At 45.1% G+C, this 18,443-nt stretch overlaps 1 protein-coding gene across 2 annotated transcripts in view; it reads left to right on the top strand.

Annotated features, from left to right (window-relative positions):
* Window positions 1–2,518: 2,518 nt before the first annotated feature.
* LOC149452441 (ras and EF-hand domain-containing protein-like) overlaps window positions 2,519–18,443 on the top strand; it is a 109,205-nt gene continuing 93,280 nt past the window's right edge. For both annotated transcript variants that reach the window (XM_089689385.1, XM_089689386.1), the window contains exon 1: window positions 2,519–4,162. In XM_089689385.1, the coding sequence (XP_089545511.1) occupies window positions 3,849–4,162 (314 nt within the window). In that variant the 5' untranslated portion in view covers window positions 2,519–3,848. The remainder of the gene's footprint in view (window positions 4,163–18,443) is intronic.

An 18,443-nucleotide genomic window follows, 5' to 3' on the forward strand; every position in this document is an offset into this window, starting at 1 on the left:
TTCCTTTTGCTGTCACCATGAATGATGGAGTGAGAGCAATAACTCTAGCACCAATGCTCAAAGTAACTCTAAAGCTGCATTCAAACCTGCACGTTTCTTAAACGCGCGACAAAACATTAACAAAATTAATTGTTAAAGGCACCCCAACAGCAGGAAGCAGATGTGCATTTTGCTGTGCAACAAAACGCCCACTGAAAAAATACCTAATGCTGCATGACCAAAAAGACTCTGTAGCTACTTTGGGGCATTTGTCTCATGTAGGGAATGGGCAGCCCAAGTCACGTTGCGTCTTAACGCATGAAAAGCCCACTAAAAAAATGACCACTACACTCAGGTGTGAACGGGGTAAAGACTTTTGAAGTGTCACCTATGGAGATTTATGAGTACCATTGTTTTTCACAATATCACAAGTGCACGCAGTTTTAATGTTTGACATGTTAGGTATCTATTTACTCGACGCAACCTCATTTTTTATATCTTAAAAAAACTGGATATTATATTATGTTTGTGTGCATTAAAATTCATTTAAAGTGATTCTAAAGGCTTAATTTAAAAAAAATATGTATATACTTGTATTGTTATTGTTCTGTCACATTTTCTGTCCCCCTTCGTAATGTACAGCGCTGAGCGAACTATTGGGGCTTTATAAATACTGTATAATAATAATAATAATAATATATACTTACCTGCTGTGTGCAGTGGTTTTGCACAGAGCAGACTGGATCCTCTTCTTGGGTCCCCTGCTGGCACTCCTGGCCCCTCATTTCTGTCGGATGCCCTCACAGCAAGCAGCTTGTTATGGGGGCACCTAAGTATGCGCACTCCCCAGAAGCCACTTTGTGTGTTCATTCACACATGGAGCTGCAGCTCAGCCCCACTCCCTCTCTCTTCTCATTGGCTCACTGCTGTCTCAGCCAATGAGGAGAGGGAGTCATGGATAGCTGAGACTCACACGCACATTGCTGGATCGAGAGGGGTCTTAGGTGAGTATTAACCTCTTGGCGCCGGCCGCACGCAAATGTGCGGCCTCCTGGCGTCTGGCCCTTGACGCCGAACGGCCGCACATTTGTGTGCAATCAAGAGAAACATATGTGCTGAGAGCGTGCGCCCTGTGCGTTCCCAGCACATGTAAGTATTCACGGAAAGGTCCCGATCTCCTCTCTCGATCGGGACCTTTCCCAATCATGAGACTGCCTTGACAGTGAATCACATGACCCTAAAACCCCACCCCCACCTCCCCGACTTCTGAAACCCTTAAAGGGCCAGCACCAAGGAGGTAAGGGGGGCTGGGGTGATGTACCCATGGAATGCATGAAGGTAAAAACCTTGAGCCTTTACAGCCACTTTACATATATTTGTTCTAGAAAAATTGTGTTTGATAAGAGCCTTTGCAAATATCAGCAAGGAAAAAATGTCACCAGCACACCGAGGATCACCAATATGGATCCAAAGGTTTTAATAAACCATCACATTGCGAGGCAATGTGTGGTCACATGCCTGATGAAGGGGTCCTGCGAGACTCCGAAACGTTGCCTTGCTGTAACTATGTGATGGTTTATTAAAACGTTTGGACCCATATTGGTGATCCTCGGTGTGCTGGTGACATTCTCCCTCGCTGATTCTGTTCGGTTCCAGCCGACGGTCGCTGCAGCACCCACTTATACACACAGCCATTTTTTAACGCGGGAACGTGTGCGTTTGGACTATGCACTTGCATTTGCAAATATCAAAAAAAATTGCAGCTACCACCATTTTATTCTCCAGGGCCTCTGCTTTCAGGAAATATTTCACGTTTGGGGGTTCTAAGTAATCTTCTAGCAAAAAAATGCTGATTTTTAACATATTTGTGAAACATTTAGAAAATGTTGTTAACAGATCAAGGATGACACAAACATATCTCCGATCTGGGTCCCTAGAAGGGGTTAATGATGCAATCTGCAGCAGATCCGTAGAGTGTGATCCTCCTGTGTGGAGGGTGAGGTGTGCCGGAAAATATGTGGTCACACCAGCACTGTCACTTGTGCTGACCTTAGCCTACGGCCAAAGAATTAGGTGCAGGCTGGAGACAAGAGCGGAGTAAAGGGCGGGCACTCAGCGGAGCCCGGAGACACAAAGGCGTGTGTGGGGGTGGAGCAAGGGGCGGGTACTGGACAGAGCCCGAGAGACCGAGCAGTACAGGGATGGAGCAGGAGGCGGGCACTGAGTGGAGCCCAGGAAACAGAGGTGTGGGGGGGGGGGGGGTGGAGCAAGGGCGGGCACTGAGTGGAGGTAGGGGTGGAGTAGGGGGCGGGAACTGCAAGGAGAACGAGACCAAATGTGTGAGGGGTGGAGCAGGAGGCGGGCACTGAGCGGAGCCCAGGACACAGAGGTGGGGGGGTGGAGCAAGGGCGGGCACTGAGTGGAGGTAGGGGTGGTGTAGGGGGCGGGAACTGCAAGGAGAACGAGACCCAATGTGTGAGGGGTGGAGCAGGGGGCGGGCACTGTGAGGAGCCTCGGGACGCAGAGGTGTGTGGGGGCGGAGCTGCAAGGAAGGTGTATGGGAAACATTAGGGAAGGCTGGAGCAGGCAAAGAGGAGATCGGACTTCCTAATCTGATCCTGGAGCGGGCACTGAGGACTGCTACCCGGGAGACACACTGACAGCACACCGACCATGGCTACACTGGAGTCTGCGGGAAGTTCTACAACTTCTGGGATCAACAACTGGATGGAATGACACTCCTCTCCATATAACATTCTGTCTGTATACACGGAGGGAGACCTGATCTACATACTGATACATTGTATACACGGAGGGAGACCTGATCTACACACTGATACATTGTATACACGGAGGGAGACCTGATCTACATACTGATACATTGTATACAGGGAGGGAGACCTGATCTACACACTGATACATTGTATACAGGGAGGGAGACCTCATCTACATACTGATACATTGTATACACGGAGGGAGACCTGATCTACATACTGATACATTGTATACAGGGAGGGAGACCTGATCTACACACTGATACATTGTATACACGGAGGGAGACCTGATCTACATACTGATACATTGTATACAGGGAGGGAGACCTCATCTACATACTGATACATTGTATACAGGGAGGGAGACCTCATCTACACACTGATACATTGTATACACGGAGGGAGACCTGATCTACATACTGATACATTGTATACAGGGAGGGAGACCTCATCTACATACTGATACATTGTATACACGGAGGGAGACCTGATCTACATACTGATACATTGTATACAGGGAGGGAGACCTGATCTACATACTGATACATTGTATACACGGAGGGAGACCTGATCTACATACTGATACATTGTATACAGGGAGGGAGACCTGATCTACATACTGATACATTGTATACAGGGAGGGAGACCTCATCATCATACTGATACATTGTATACAGGGAGGGAGACCTCATCATCATACTGATACATTGTATACAGAGAGGGAGACCTCAGCTTCATACTGATACATTGTATACACAGAGGGGGAGCTCATCTACATACTGATACATTGTATACACAGAGGGAGACGCAATCTACATACATATATAGTATACATAAAGGAAGTGTTGATATTTGATACACATTGACATTGATACATTGTATACATAGTGTCAGTGCTGATCACCAGATTGATACTTTGTATACATTGAGGAAGTGTTGATCTTCACATTGATACATAGTTGCAGTGCTGATCTTCACATTGATACATAGTTGCAGTGCTCTCCCTCTCCGGATCTGGTGTCTCTGGCTGGTATCACCCATGTTGATCACCTAGGAGGACTCTGCTGGAATCCCCCCCTTCCCCCATCGGAGGGGATGGGCTCAGCCCCTGATCTCTCCCAGCTCCGGAGTCTGTTCGCCGCCTGCGATGTGAATGGCTCCGGGTTGGTGGAGCTGGAGGACTTTGCGGCGGTGTGCAGGGATCTGGGGGTGCAGCCCAGTCTGGTGCGGCCCCTGTTCCGCAGGCTGGATGTAGATCAGGACGGTATCATCGACTTCCAGGACTTCGCCGCCCGCTTTGAGGAGGTCTCCGAAGCTCTCAATCTGTCGGCTTTCCCATCTGCCGGGCCGCCCCCCGCCTGGGAGGAGCTGGAGAGGAGGCTGGGGGGAGAGACTCAGCGCCTGGCCAGGTATGGGGGCCCTCTGTGTGTGTGTGTGGGGGGGGGGGGAGCCCTTCCCAGTGATCTGCTCACAAAGTGATCTGTATAATGGTGACACTTTCTTAGATTTGGATAAATTGGCGAGGTATCAGAACCCCTGTCAGGTTTTTATTGCTGTCTGTGTCCCCATTAGAGAGAGACCCCCCCCCCCCTCTCTATTTCTCCTGTTCACCGTTATTACAGGAACGGAAGAAAATCCCAATTTCTTGGTTGTCACCAGAACAAGAATAGAGGGGAAATCTTTCAATGGTGACAACCAGGGATTCCCTCACATTGGAGGGATTTTCTCTCACTTCCTGTTTTTGCTATGGGAGAGGAAATGGAAAGAAATTTCCCCAATGGGATTTAGAGGTTAAAAAATCTGACAGGGGTTACAATCCTTCCTTAGGCTTCTTTCACATGGGATGGACTCTGCTTTGCTCAGTGCGTCATCTGTGCAGAGCAGGCGGATGACAGGTCCGTATCCACTTCGTTTATGCAGAGCGGACACAGATATATCCCGCTCTGCTCTATGGGCGGCCGGGTGTAAAGGGGCCAGCTGTCCATTGACACCCGACTATCCTCCGATCCGCTAGACCAGGGGTCTCCGAACATTCAACACAATGGGCCAGTTTAATGCCCTTCAAACTTTAGAGGAGCCTGACTACGGCCAGGCAAAGTAGAAAATGCCCTGGCATCGGTGGGAGGAAACCAATCCATAGACTTGGGGGTCAGTGGGAGTAAAAAAAAATTACATAACTGATGTCAGTGGGAGGAATAGTGTCCCATCATTGGTGTCAGTGGGAGGAATAGTGCCCTATCATTGGTGTCAGTGGGAGGAATAGTGCCCCGTCATTGGTGTCCGTGGGAGGAATAGTGCCCCATCATTGGTGTCAGTTGGAGGAATAGTGCCCCATCATTGGTGTCAGTTGGAGGAATAGTGCCCCATCATTGGTGTCAGTTGGAGGAATAGTGCCCCATCATTGGTGTCAGTGGGATGAATAGTGCCCCATCATTGGTGTCAGTGGGAGGAATGGTGCCCCATCATTGGTGTCAGTGGGAGGAATGGTGCCCCATCATTGGTGTCAGTGGGAGGAATGGTGCCCCATCATTGGTGTCAGTGGGAGGAATGGTGCCCCATCATTGGTGTCAGTGGGAGGAATGGTGCCCCATCACTGGTGTCAGTGGGAGGAATGGTGCCCCATCACTGGTGTCAGTGGGAGGAATGGTGCCCCATCACTGGTGTCAGTGGGAGGAATGGTGCCCCATCACTGGTGTCAGTGGGAGGAATGGTGCCCCATCATTGGTGTCAGTGGGAGGAATGGTGCCCCATCATTGGTGTCAGTGGGAGGAATAATGCTCCATCATTGGTGTCAGTGGGAGGAATAGTGCCCCGTCATTAGTGTCAGTGGGAGGAATTTTGCCTGTCAGTGGAAAGAATAGTGCCCCAGGGGCCAAATAAAGGCAAGCAGAGGGCCACATCTGGCCCACGGGCTGCAGTTTGGAGACCCCTGTGCTGGACGGAAGGAGAAAGGATCAAATTCAATGGGATTGGAGGCAGGCAGGTGTGAACAGACACAAGTCAATTTACACCCGCCGCTCCATAGAGGTGAATGGAGGGTCTGATCAGGTCTACCTGAAAAACTGACAGGTGGACTCAATCGGAGCGATCCTGTGAGAGGGGCCTTATTCTATCCAAAATCAATAAATAAGGTTTTGCCTTTAGTTCTACTTGAAGTGATTACGATTTTTGAAGTAAAATTCTTTTGAAATTCGACCATTGTATATCCTGCATGACATGAGAGTAATAAAAACCTTACAGAGGCGCTAATCCTTCCCCAATACACTAGAAGTTGTGTTTTTGTTGCGGTCTCTGTACCCATTGGCTGTAACAACAGGAGGTTGAGTCACGGTGTTTCTTTTACTAATGCAGGCGAATTCTAAACTCATTTTTTTTCAAAGATCAAACATTTTGTGCATTTTGTAATCCAATGATGCCACCACTGATTTTGAAATTCGACCAATCAAGCCTTCCATTTCACCTCCTGTTGCTACAGAAAAGACTTTTCATGGTTGGGAATCTTCTTTTCTTTCCAGGTCACAGCTCATTCTCATTTCTTTTTCGATTATATTTCTCGCACGATTCTCCCATCATTGATTAGAAAATCGGTCACTTTTTCAAAAAAATTCCTACGTGCCGATCACTCAAATTTGATGGCCGCACATAAATCGGTTGCTGCAGCCCACTAATAGTGTGATAATCGTAAGAAATTTCTTAATTACGATTTTTGAAGTCAAATTCTTTTGGAATTCGACCATTGTATATCCTGCATGACACGAGAGTGATAAAAACCTTACAGAGGCGCTAATCCTTCCCCAATACACTAAAAGTTGTGTTTTTGTTGCAGTCTCTGTACCCATTGGCTGCAAAAACAGGAGGTTGAGTCCCGGTTCTGCGGTCACTGCATTAGGCCATACATAAGTCGAAAACTATTTTTTTTTTTAAAAAATCAAACATTTCGTGCATCTTGTAATCCAATGATGCCACCACTGATTTTGAAATTTGACCAATCAAGCCTTCCATTTCACCTCATGTTGCTACAGAAAAGAATTTTCATGGCTGGGAATCTCCTTTTCCTTCCAGGTCACAGCTCATTCTCATTTCTTTTTCGATTCTATTTCTCGCACGATTCTCCCATCATTGATTAGAAAATCGTTCATTTTTAAAAAAATTTCCAACATGCCAATCACTCAAATTTGATGGCCGCACGCAAATCGGCTGCTGAGGCCCACTAATAGTGTGATAATCGTAAGAAAATTATTAATTACGATTATCGAAAGAAAATTCTCAGTAACGATTTTTGAAGTAAATTTCTTTTGGAATTTGACCATTGTATATCCTGCATGACACGAGAGTGATAAAAACCTTACAGAGGCGCTAATCCTTCCCCAATACACTAGAAGTTGTGTTTTTGTTGCGGTCTCTGTACCCATTGGTTGTAAAAACAGGAGGTTGAGTCATGGGCAGGGGTGGACTGACAACTCATGGGGCCCCAGGGCAATAGGGGATCATGGGGCCCCTGTGTCCTTGCCCAAACTCAAAAAAAGCCTATGGAAAAGGTACCAGGGGCATCTCATGGGGCCCCCTACTAACCCCGGGCCCTCGGGCAGTGCCCGAGTTTCCAAATGGTCAGTCCGCCCCTGGTCACGGTTTTTCTTTCACTAATGCAGGTCGAATTCTAAACTAATTTTTTTTAAAAATCAATCATTTTGTGCATCTTGTAATCCAACGATGCCACCAATGATTTTGAAATTCGACCAATCAAGCCTTCCATTTCACCGCTTGTTGCTACAGAAAAGAATTTTCATGGCTGGGAATCTTCTTTTCTTTCCAGGTCACAGCTCAATCTCATTTCTTTTTTGATTCTATTTCTCGCACGATTCTCCCATCATTGATTAGAAAATCGTTCGCTTTTCCAAAACATTCCTACATGCCGATCACTCAAATTTGATGGCTGCACAAAAATCGTCCGATGCTTCTGCGGCCCACTAATGGTGCAATCTTCAAAAGAAACCCTTTCCCAATGCAATAGAAGTTGTGTTTTTGTTGGGGTCTCCATACCCATTGGCTGTAAAAACAGGAGGTTGAATCACGGTTTTGCTGTCACTACCTTCACACCTGATGTATACATGGGGCGAATTCTGAACAAATTTTCACAGCTTGTCGCACATTTTTTTGCGTTTTTAGCTCCTTTCCGAAAATAGGGACAGAAACACGCATTTCTGCCAGAATTCTGGGAGCGCTTAAGTGTGAAGGCAGCCTTCATGGGTCGAATTCCAAACGAATTTTCTTTAGAAAATCAGTGGTGATTTTGAAATCAATGGTGGCACCATCGGATTACAAAACGCACAAAATTTCTCATTTTCTGCAGAAAATTTGTTCGGAATTCGCCCCATGTATACATCAGGTGTGAAGGTAGTGACAGCAAAACCGTGATTCAACCTCCTGTTTTTACAGCCAATGGGTACGGAGACCGCAACAAAGACACAACTTCTATTGCATTGGGAAAGGGCTTCTTTTGAAGATTGCACCATTAGTGGGCTGCAGAAGCAACGGACGATTTTCGTGCAGCCATCAAATTTGAGTGATTGGCATGTTGGAAATTTTTGAAAAGAGAACGATTTTCTAATCAATGATGGGAGAATCGTGCGAGAAATAGAATCAAAAAAGAAATGAGATTGAGCTATGACCTGAAAGAAAAGGAGATTCCCAGCCATGAAAATTCTTTTCTGTAGCAACAGGAGGTGAAATAGAAGGCTTGATTGGTCGAATTTCAAAATCAGTTGGATTACAAAATACACAAAATGTTTGATTTTTAAAAAAAAAAAATTTTCGACTCAAGTATGGCCTAATGCAGTGACCGTAGAACCGTGACTCAACCTCTTGTTTTTACAGCCAATGGGTACAGAGACTGCAGCAAAAACACAACTGCTAGTGTATTGGAAAAGGATTAGCGCCTCTGTAAGGTTTTTATTACTTTTGTGTCATGCAGGATATACAATGGTCGAATTCCAAAAGAATTTGACTTCAAAAATCGTAATTAAGAAATTTCTTTCAACAATCGTAATTAAGAATTTTCTTACGATTATCACACTATTAGTGAGCCGCGGCAGCCGATTTACGTGCGGCCATCAAATTTGAGTGATCGGCATGTAGGAATTTTTTTGAAAAAGCGACCGATTTTCTAATCAATGATGGGAGAATTGTGCGAGAAATAGAATAAAAAAAGAAATGAAATTGAGCTGTGACCTGGAAAGAAAAGGAGATTCCCAGGCATGAAAATTCTTTTCTGTAGCAACAGGAGGTGAAATGGAAGGCTTGATTGGTCGAATTTCAAAATCAGTGGTGGCATCATTGGATTACAAAATACACAAAATGTTTGATTTTTGAAAAAAAATTAGTTTAGAATTCGACTCAAGTATGGCCTGCATTAGTGAAAGAAAAACCGTGACTCAACCTCCTGTTTTTACAACCAATGGGTACAGAGACCGCAACAAAAACACAGCTTCTTGTGTATTGGGGAAGGATTAGCGCCTCTGTAGGGTTTTTATTACTCTCATGTCATGCAGGATATACAATGGTCGAATTCCAAAAGAATTTTACTTCAATAATCGTAATTAAGAATTTTCTTTTGATAATCGTAATGAAGAGTTTTCTTTCGATTCGAACAGTTTTAGTGCTGTCACCAGAATACCTGTTCCAGTGACAACTCATTAGGAGGGGAATTCTCCTCACTATGTAGCGATTTCCTTTGACTTTGACTCTGTTGTGTCTCTGGGACAGGAAGCGAATTCCCCAATGGTACGCAGACAGCAAGAAGTAAGATGAGGGGTTTAACCGCTTTTCTGCCGCCCTGTAGCAAAAGATACTGCTACAGGGCGGTAGGTCTGCGCAAAATCACGCATATATACGCAGTGGCGTCCCTAGGTGGGTGCAGGGTGTGCGTGCCGCACCAGGTGATACCTATCACACCAGGTGACAACGGACCCTCTCCACGAGCTCCATGAAAAGGAATGTATTAAAGCAAGCCAACAATCCCCGCTAGATGGATCGGATCTGCAGATTGAGCATAATGAATGGGAGTCCAATCTATTATTCCCCAATCCACAGATCCGATCCATCTTGCGGGGATCGTTGGCTTGCAACCTATACGGGGTTAACTGATCTAGGTAAGGCTGTGCAATATCTGGGACTTGTCTGTAACCAGGAAATGCGGCCGCAATAGCAGGAACCTCCTCCATCTGACATCACTTCTGGAGCATGTGCAGACCGGACCGATGTTGAAAGATCAGTTAACTCCGTATAGGTTGCAAGGCGGCGATCCCTGCAGGATGGATCGGATCTGTGGATTGGGGAGCATAATGGATTGGACTCCGATCCATTATGCTCAATCTGCAGATCCGATCCATCCTGCGGGGATCGTCGGAGGGGTGACACCAAGTGTTACCGCACCGGGTGACACCAACCCTAGGGACGCCCCTGTATATACGTGATTTTGCATTTCCGTGCTCAGTATCACTGACGGGTCAGAGACCTGTATGTAAACAATACAGATCTCTCCCCTGTCAGCTCCTGCACACTGCTTTGTATGGCTCTGCATAGCACAGCCATACAAAGCAATGTGCTGACACAGTGAGACACACGCAGCACACAGTTAACCTTTTGATCGCTTCAGATGTTAACCCCTTCATGCCCACTTTCATTAGTACAGTGTTAGTGCTTTTTATTAGTACTGATCACTGTAATAGTGTCACTGGGGATGTCAGTGACAGTTTGTCAGTTCCCCCCAGCCTCAGAATGCTCGCCACAGTCCCGGTATAAGTCACTGATCGCCGCCATTACTAGTATAAAAAAAAAATTACAGTATATATACCACCATTTGTAAATGCTATAACTTTCACATAAACCAATTAATTTACACGTATTGGGATTTTTTTTTAGCAAAGACATGGAGCAGACTAAATTTTGGCCTAAATTTATGACGAAATTTGAATTTAAAATTTTTTTTACTGGACATGTTTAATAGCAAAAAGTAATAAATATTGTTTTTTTTTTCAATATTTTTGGTCTTTTTTTGTTTATAGCCAAAAAAAAAAAAAATTCACAGGCAATCAAACACCACCGAAAGAAAGCTCTATTTGTTGGAAAAAAAGGACATACATTTCATTTAGGTGCAGCATCGCATGACCGTGCAATTGTCGGTTAAAATAACGCAGCGCCGTATCGCAAAAAGTGGCCTGGTCAGGAAGGGGGGGGGGGGTAAATCCTCTGGAGGGAAGTGGTTACAAAAAGAAAACTAATGCAGCCACCATCCAAGAACTGGTATTCTGCAATAACATTTGACAAACAATGCCTGCAGTTTTGTTCCTGGTTTCAGCTATTTTAACTCGCTTCGTGTCCCAGACTGAGTGAGAAGGGTCAGAACCTCTCTCAGGTTTTTATTGTTTAATTGTGGACAATCTGTTACAAGAATGTTGTTTGGATTTGAGGCCTGAGAATCAGGTTAAGGACCAGAAGGCCATTGTTTTCAGCTTATCTGTGATACCTGTATCATTTACACCAAAAATTAGTTCATGTTTCCTTTCTTCTTTACCCACATTCTGCCTTTAAGGCTGTAATGACATTTTGTGACAAATATATTTAAATATATGCAGTAAATCGTTTTGTAATGACCTGTTTCCTATCTCTACACTCACCTATTCCATGCAGATGAAGGTGACATCCGGCTGTGACACTGTAACCCTAGGTTTACATCTGTGCGGGCGGTGCCGCTGTGGATCCGCACAAAAATCCGTGCAGTCACACCACCCGCACAGAGGAATGCGGACCCGCGGGCGGGTGCCATTAATTCTAATGGTACGTCGCCCGCACTGGAGATCGCAACCGTACTGGGAACCGAGGTTCCCATGCGGGCTGCGGATTCCAAAGAAGTGCAGGGACTTCTTCCCTGTGTGTCCCAGGGCACGGGAGTCCATTCAAATGAATGGGCTCTCATGCCCATGCAAAATGCAGCCCGCATGGCCGCATATGTGTAACCCAGGGCTAGCCCTAGGTTCACATCTGTGCGAGTGGTGCCGCTGCGGATCCACAGGAAAATCCATGCAGCTGCACCACCCGCACAGAGAAATGCGGACCCACAGGCAGGTGCCATTAGTTTTAAAGGCACGCCGCCCGCACTGGATAACGCAACCTTACTGGGAACCGAGGTTCCCGTGCAGGCTGCGTTTCGAAAAAGAAGTACAGGGACTTCTTCCCTGCATGTCACGGGGCACGGGAATACAATTAAATGAATGGGCTCTTGTGCCCGTGCAAAACGCGGCCCGTATATATGTGAACCGAGGGTAATAGTGCTCAGCATGCCTAATTAAAATGCTGTGCCCATCCAAACCCTATGGCTAGGTTCACATCTGTGCGGGTGGTCTTGCTGCGGATCCACATGAAAATCCACGCAGCTGCACCACCCGCACAGAGAAATGCGGACCCACGGGTGGGTGCCATTAGTTTTAATGGCACGCTGCCCGCACTGGAAAACGCAATCGTACTGGGAACCGAGGTTCCCATGCGGGCTGCTTTTTCAGAAGAAGTGCAGGGACTTATTCCCTGTGTGTCACGAGGCACGAGAGTCCATTCACATGAATGGGGTTTCGTGCCTGTGCAAAACGCGGCCCGCATGGCTGCATATATGTGAACCGGGGGTCAGGGCTTGTTCAGACCAGGTATGATGCTGGAATGCATGCAAAATTGTGCGTTTTCATGCACCACTCAAAAACGCACTGCTTTTTGCACACATGACCGGGTGCCATTAACTCTTACTGGTACCCCCATGCATCTAGAATACACGCCGATGTTCGCACCCACCAAAACTCATGGTAACACATCACCATGCCCTTTGGTACAGCATGATTTTAAAAATCACACCGGTACCTTATTTTTGTTTTTCACACACATAGGGCAGCCTATTGAGTCCTCATGCACACTGGACATTTTTCCAGCGGTTGTTTTTGGCTTTTAACATTTTTTTCTACAGCTAGAAACCCCCCAATATGTTATCCTATGTGTCCATACACACAGACTGTAATCAACGTTTTTCTGCTGGAAAAAAAAACCCAGGACTAGTGGGATTCTAGAGGAGTTTTTTAGCTGTAAAAAATGCTGAAAAACACAGTAAAACTCTGTAAAACTGCGTTTTTGGACTTTTTTTTGACCCCTAAGAAAATTTTTTTTTGGCAAAAACTGCTAATAAATGCAAGCGCAGAAAAATGCAGCTAATCGCGGCTAAACGCTAATGCAAAAATTAAAAAAAGCTGAAAAACTCACGTTTTTAACGTGACTTTACACAGCTTATGTTACCAGTGTTCTCAAAACGTCCCGTGTGCTTGAGGACTGAAATGGGGGAACCATTGTACCATTCACATTTGTACGAACATTCATATGAAAACTCTTTGTACATTTGATGACCGGATGAATGTGGTTTGAACATTTTGAAATGGAGCACTGTAAAAATTTTGTTTTGCAAACCAAAAAGAATTCTGTCCTCCTCCTTTGAATTTTCTCTTCACTATGGTGTTTGAAAACAAAGATCAATTTGACCCCACTAAAGATTAGAAAATCGAAGGTACATTATTAAAATGAGCAATTTCAAAGTTCTACTAGTGTATGTCCATTTTTATTTTTTTTATTTTTTTTGTTCCAACCCCAAGTGGGAATTTGCATTGCAAAACCATAGTGCAACAATGTGCTAAGCAGTTGGCACGCCATTATGGCACAGCTCCATTGACTTCAGTTGGCACATTTGGCAAGCAGAGCCACCTGCCAAACACAACATACTGAGTTAATGACCCTGAGGTCATCACAGATTGACTCTTTACGTCTGGAGGAACAGAAATTTAATCTCCAAACACGGAAAGGTTTCTTCACAGTGAAAGCTGTGAAAATGTGGAATAGACTCCCTCAAGAATTGGTTCTGGCCAGCTCAGTGGATTGCTTTAAAAAAGTCCTGGATTCTTTCTTAGATACACAGAATATAACTGGATACTAACATTTATAGGTAAAGTTGATCCAGGGAATATCTGATTGCCTCTCGGGAGATCAGGAAGGAATTTTTTTTCCCAGCAGGAGCAAATTGGATCATGCTTTGCTGGGTTTTTTGCCTTCCTCCGGATCAACTGTGGGTGTAGGATTATAACTTTTTTTTTTTTAATGGTTGAACTGGATGGACTTTTGTCTTTTTTTGGCCAGACTAACTATGTAACTATGAAAGTACTTCTAAAGTCTAAACATTTTTTTATAAAGAAAACAAAACCTCAGCGCCCAGGACTCTCCTATTAACCATACAAATCCCCGTGAGATGCTGCTGTGCACAGGTACAAAAAACCAAAAAACTTTTATCAATGAAAACCAGCGCAAACCCACATAATCAATTGCATTACTCAACTTAGAAAACCACTTAGTGTTAATAAAAATATATATAATAAATTATATATAAATAAATTAATATAAAAATATTAAATTCATAAGTCCAGTGACTAAAAATCAAGTGACAAAAAAATCAAAAGATCCCAAAAAATATATATATAACAGTCCCGTGACAAAAAAATCAAATAAATTATAATTTTCATTGGATTCTTCCGTGTTTATGATCCCTTCACCATCCACCAGTGCAGAAATCAACATTAACCGCACTCACCAGATAGTAGTGAGTCACACGCCTTTCAGGAATATTAAGGGCTCCTGGACCCCCTTTACTTTTTGTGAGACCTCCAAATGCTGTTTCTTCTTATGTCTGGGTACCTCTTCTGCTTACTCCTCTCACCGAATCCCCCAAGGAAAATCAGGAAGAAGAAAAGACCATAGCGTGATACCGTAGTAATTTCTCCTCAAAGTAATCTCTCCAGACCACTCACATTCTTTTGCGGGATATAACCCACCTTTTATTCAAAACAACAATAATTTTCTTCCAAAGTGATCCACTTTTCAAGTACACCGACTTTTGAAGAGACCCCACAGCCTCGTATGCAGCAGGATGGCAGACCTCAGCTACAGACTCATCTGCTAAGCTAAGATGGCCCCTTGGAACGCACCGCTCGGCGTGCGCTCCACTCACCGGAAATGACGTCAGACGACGGAACAGGCAACCGGAAGTGCGTCAACGCGTTTCGCACCACCCACAGGGTCTTGATAACGCCCTGTGGGTGGGGCGAAACGCGTTGACGCACTTCCGGTTGCCTGTTCCGTCGTCTGACGTCATTTCCGGTGAGTGGAGCGCACGCCGAGCGGTGCGTTCCAAGGGGCCATCTTAGCTTAGCAGATGAGTCTGTAGCTGAGGTCTGCCATCCTGCTGCATACGAGGCTGTGGGGTCTCTTCAAAAGTCGGTGTACTTGAAAAGTGGATCACTTTGGAAGAAAATTATTGTTGTTTTGAATAAAAGGTGGGTTATATCCCGCAAAAGAATGTGAGTGGTCTGGAGAGATTACTTTGAGGAGAAATTACTACGGTATCACGCTATGGTCTTTTCTTCTTCCTGATTTTCCTTGGGGGATTCGGTGAGAGGAGTAAGCAGAAGAGGTACCCATACATAAGAAGAAACAGCATTTGGAGGTCTCACAAAAAGTAAAGGGGGTCCAGGATCCCTTAATATTCCTGAAAGGCGTGTGACTCACTACTATCTGGTGAGTGCGGTTAATGTTGATTTCTGCACTGGTGGATGGTGAAGGGATCATAAACACGGAAGAATCCAATGAAAATTATAATTTATTTGATTTTTTTTGTCACGGGACTGTTAAATATATATTTTTTGGGATTTTTTGATTTTTTTTTCACTTGATTTTTAGTCACTGGACTTATGAATTTAATATTTTTATATTAATTTATTTATATATAATTTATTATATATATTTTTATTAACACTAAGTGGTTTTCTAAGTTGAGTAATGCAATTGATTATGTGGGTTTGCGCTGGTTTTCATTGTTAAACATTTTTTTACCCTAATGCATTCCATACATTAATGCAGAGTTCCAGTCAAACTGCAAAAAAAATAAAAGTCAGCAGCTACAAAAACTGTAGCTGTTGACTTTTAAAAAAACAGCCACTCACCTGTCCCTCGATCCTGCGGTGTCCTCCCTGCAGCTCGCTTCACCACCCGCCCTGTGTTTCCGGCGCCGGCATCTTCAGTGTGGGCACGCGGCTGTGACAGTTTGCGGTACATTCTTAAAACATAAAACTTAGAAAAAAATAATACTAGTGTATGGCCGGTTTTAGGCGTTGTTTACGATGGTGACAAGTTTACTGCCCTTCTGAAAAGCAATCCACCATGGCAATTGAGTACCCATTTTTGTTGGGGGAAGGGGTTGTTTTGTTTTCCAATCCTAAGCGGGAAGTTGCATTGCAATACTACACTACAATCATGTGGTAGGCAGTTGGCACGCCATTACGGCGCAGTCCCATTATCTTCAATGGGCATATTTAGCAAGCAGAACCGCCTGCCAAATGTGGCATGTCTGTTTAAAATTGCTATACCTCAAGGTGCCATGGCCACGGTAATGTGAAAAGACAGACTGCGGCCACCCTGCTATTTTGTAGGTAGTCTGTTGAGGGGGGTAAAAGCATAGATCAGCCGCATGTTTTTACCACCCCTTTGCCACCCATGTGAATTCAACCTTCTGTCCATTGCAGAGGAGTGCTAGTAGGTTAAAGCACCCATTGGATTTAAAAACATACTGTGGACTCTGTTGCTAAAGGAAGCAAATCCATCTCACTATGCGGCTGTACTTTCTGTAAGGCTAGGTTCACACCTATGCATTTTCTGCTGCGTTTTGTGGAAATGCACAGCAGTTCTTTTAACATGATTTCCTATGGGACAGGTTCACATCTCCGCATTTTAACCCAATGCGTTTTTTGGAAATGGTCAGAGCTTTTTTTTTTTTTGCGTTTTTGGATCTATAGATTTCAATAGAGATGCTGCAGAAAAGCATGCAGTGCGTTTTTGATGCATTTTGTAATTTAATTCTGCCTAACAACAAGAAAATTTAAAAAAATGAAAAAAAATTAAGCAAAACGCTGCTAAAACGCAATGCAGAAACCGCTCAAGCGCAAGCTGCATAGGTGTGAACCTGGCCTGAAAGACTTTCTTGCAGGATACACGGCAGGTGGGTATCCTACAAATTAATCCGCTATCTGAGAATGCTGTATAAGTCCAGGGGGCTATGCAGTCTGCTTCCATTTACAAAAAAGTGAAATAATTGTGTTCGCTATGTTGAAGAGAAATCTTAGTGGGGAATCTTATTGTATGTATGTGTCCATGTTATAGAAACTTCTCTTCACTACTTCTTTCTGTAGCAATAATAGAGGAAATCATTCCAACAAGCATGAAAAGATCAATAGAAACTTAACGGGTTGTATTTATTGGAAGCAATTGTATAGCTGTTTGGCCATCTGTTTGTCCATCTAACCTGCATGTTAATTCATGTAGCACTACCCCCCTGTGCTCCGCACGGCCAGGCAACACGCATTTTCCACACCTTGCACACTGGAGTCAAAGAACAGTCCTTAAGCTTTTTTTTGTCATTTTATTAAGGGGTTAAGTACTTGGATGGGGTCTAGGGGTATATGGGGTGCCAGAGGCACTGCAGAACTTGAGGACAAACTCCTTAGCAACTATGTACAAAAATGTGGATAGCAACAGTCTCTTTCCTTGAAGAGCTCCAAAGACTCTTTCTAGTGTACCTTCTCAGACCCTGGATGATTCCTCCTCTCTATCCAGCTGCTCTGAGGGTGTTCCCTGGGCAAGGGGGCCCAAGACCTGTTAATTTAGAAACAGTTGTAGATGAGAAGCTAGTTGGGTCTTGCACCTGACTGCCTTCTCCCCTTATCTGGCCCAGGGGGTGCAGTAGTACTCACACTGTCCTCTGCTGTTAGCTTGGTGGGTCGGTGACTGCCTGCAGGTTTTATGCTGGGCTGGCACCTTCCCTGCTACACAGGCTGTCCTCCCTGGGAGATTTTCAGGCAGTGGAGATCCTCTTTTCCAGTGACCTGCCTGTAGGTAGGCTCCTCTCTCTGTGGCCCCCTCCTAGGCTGCTCATTCCAGTCTTCCTCTCAGTCCATCTTCAACCGTCTACCTCTTAGTTCATCTTCCGCCGTCTTCCTCTCAGTCCATCTTCCGCCTTCTTCCTCTCAGTCCATCCTCCGCCGTCTTCCTCTCAGTCCATCCTCCGCCGTCTTCCTCTCAGTCCATCCTCCGCCGTCTTCCTCTCAGTCCATCCTCCGCCGTCTTCCTCTCGGTCCATCCTCCGCCGTCTTCCTCTCAGTCCATCCTCCGCCGTCTTCCTCTCGGTCCATCCTCCGCCGTCTTCCTCTCATTCCATCCTCCACCATCTTCCTCTCATTCCATCTTCCACCGTCTTCCTCTCAGTCCATCCTCCGCCGTCTTCCTCTCGGTCCATCCTCCGCCGTCTTCCTCTCATTCCATCCTCCACCGTCTTCCTCTCATTCCATCTTCCACCGTCTTCCTCTCGGTCCATCCTCCGCCGTCTTCCTCTCGGTCCATCTTCCGCCGTCTTCCTCTCGGTCCATCTTCCGCCGTCTTCCTCTCGGTCCATCTTCCGCCGTCTTCCTCTCGGTCCATCTTCCGCCGTCTTCCTCTCGGTCCATCTTCCACCTAACACTACTCTGACTGTCCAAGGCTCTGAGATACTTGAAGCTCCACTTATTTGCC

The sequence above is a fragment of the Staurois parvus genome, unplaced genomic scaffold (assembly GCF_062004578.1).
Source record: "Staurois parvus isolate SC_StPar_1 unplaced genomic scaffold, SC_StPar_1.0 ptg000472l, whole genome shotgun sequence".
In the NCBI taxonomy this organism is placed as follows: Eukaryota; Metazoa; Chordata; class Amphibia; order Anura; family Ranidae; genus Staurois; species Staurois parvus.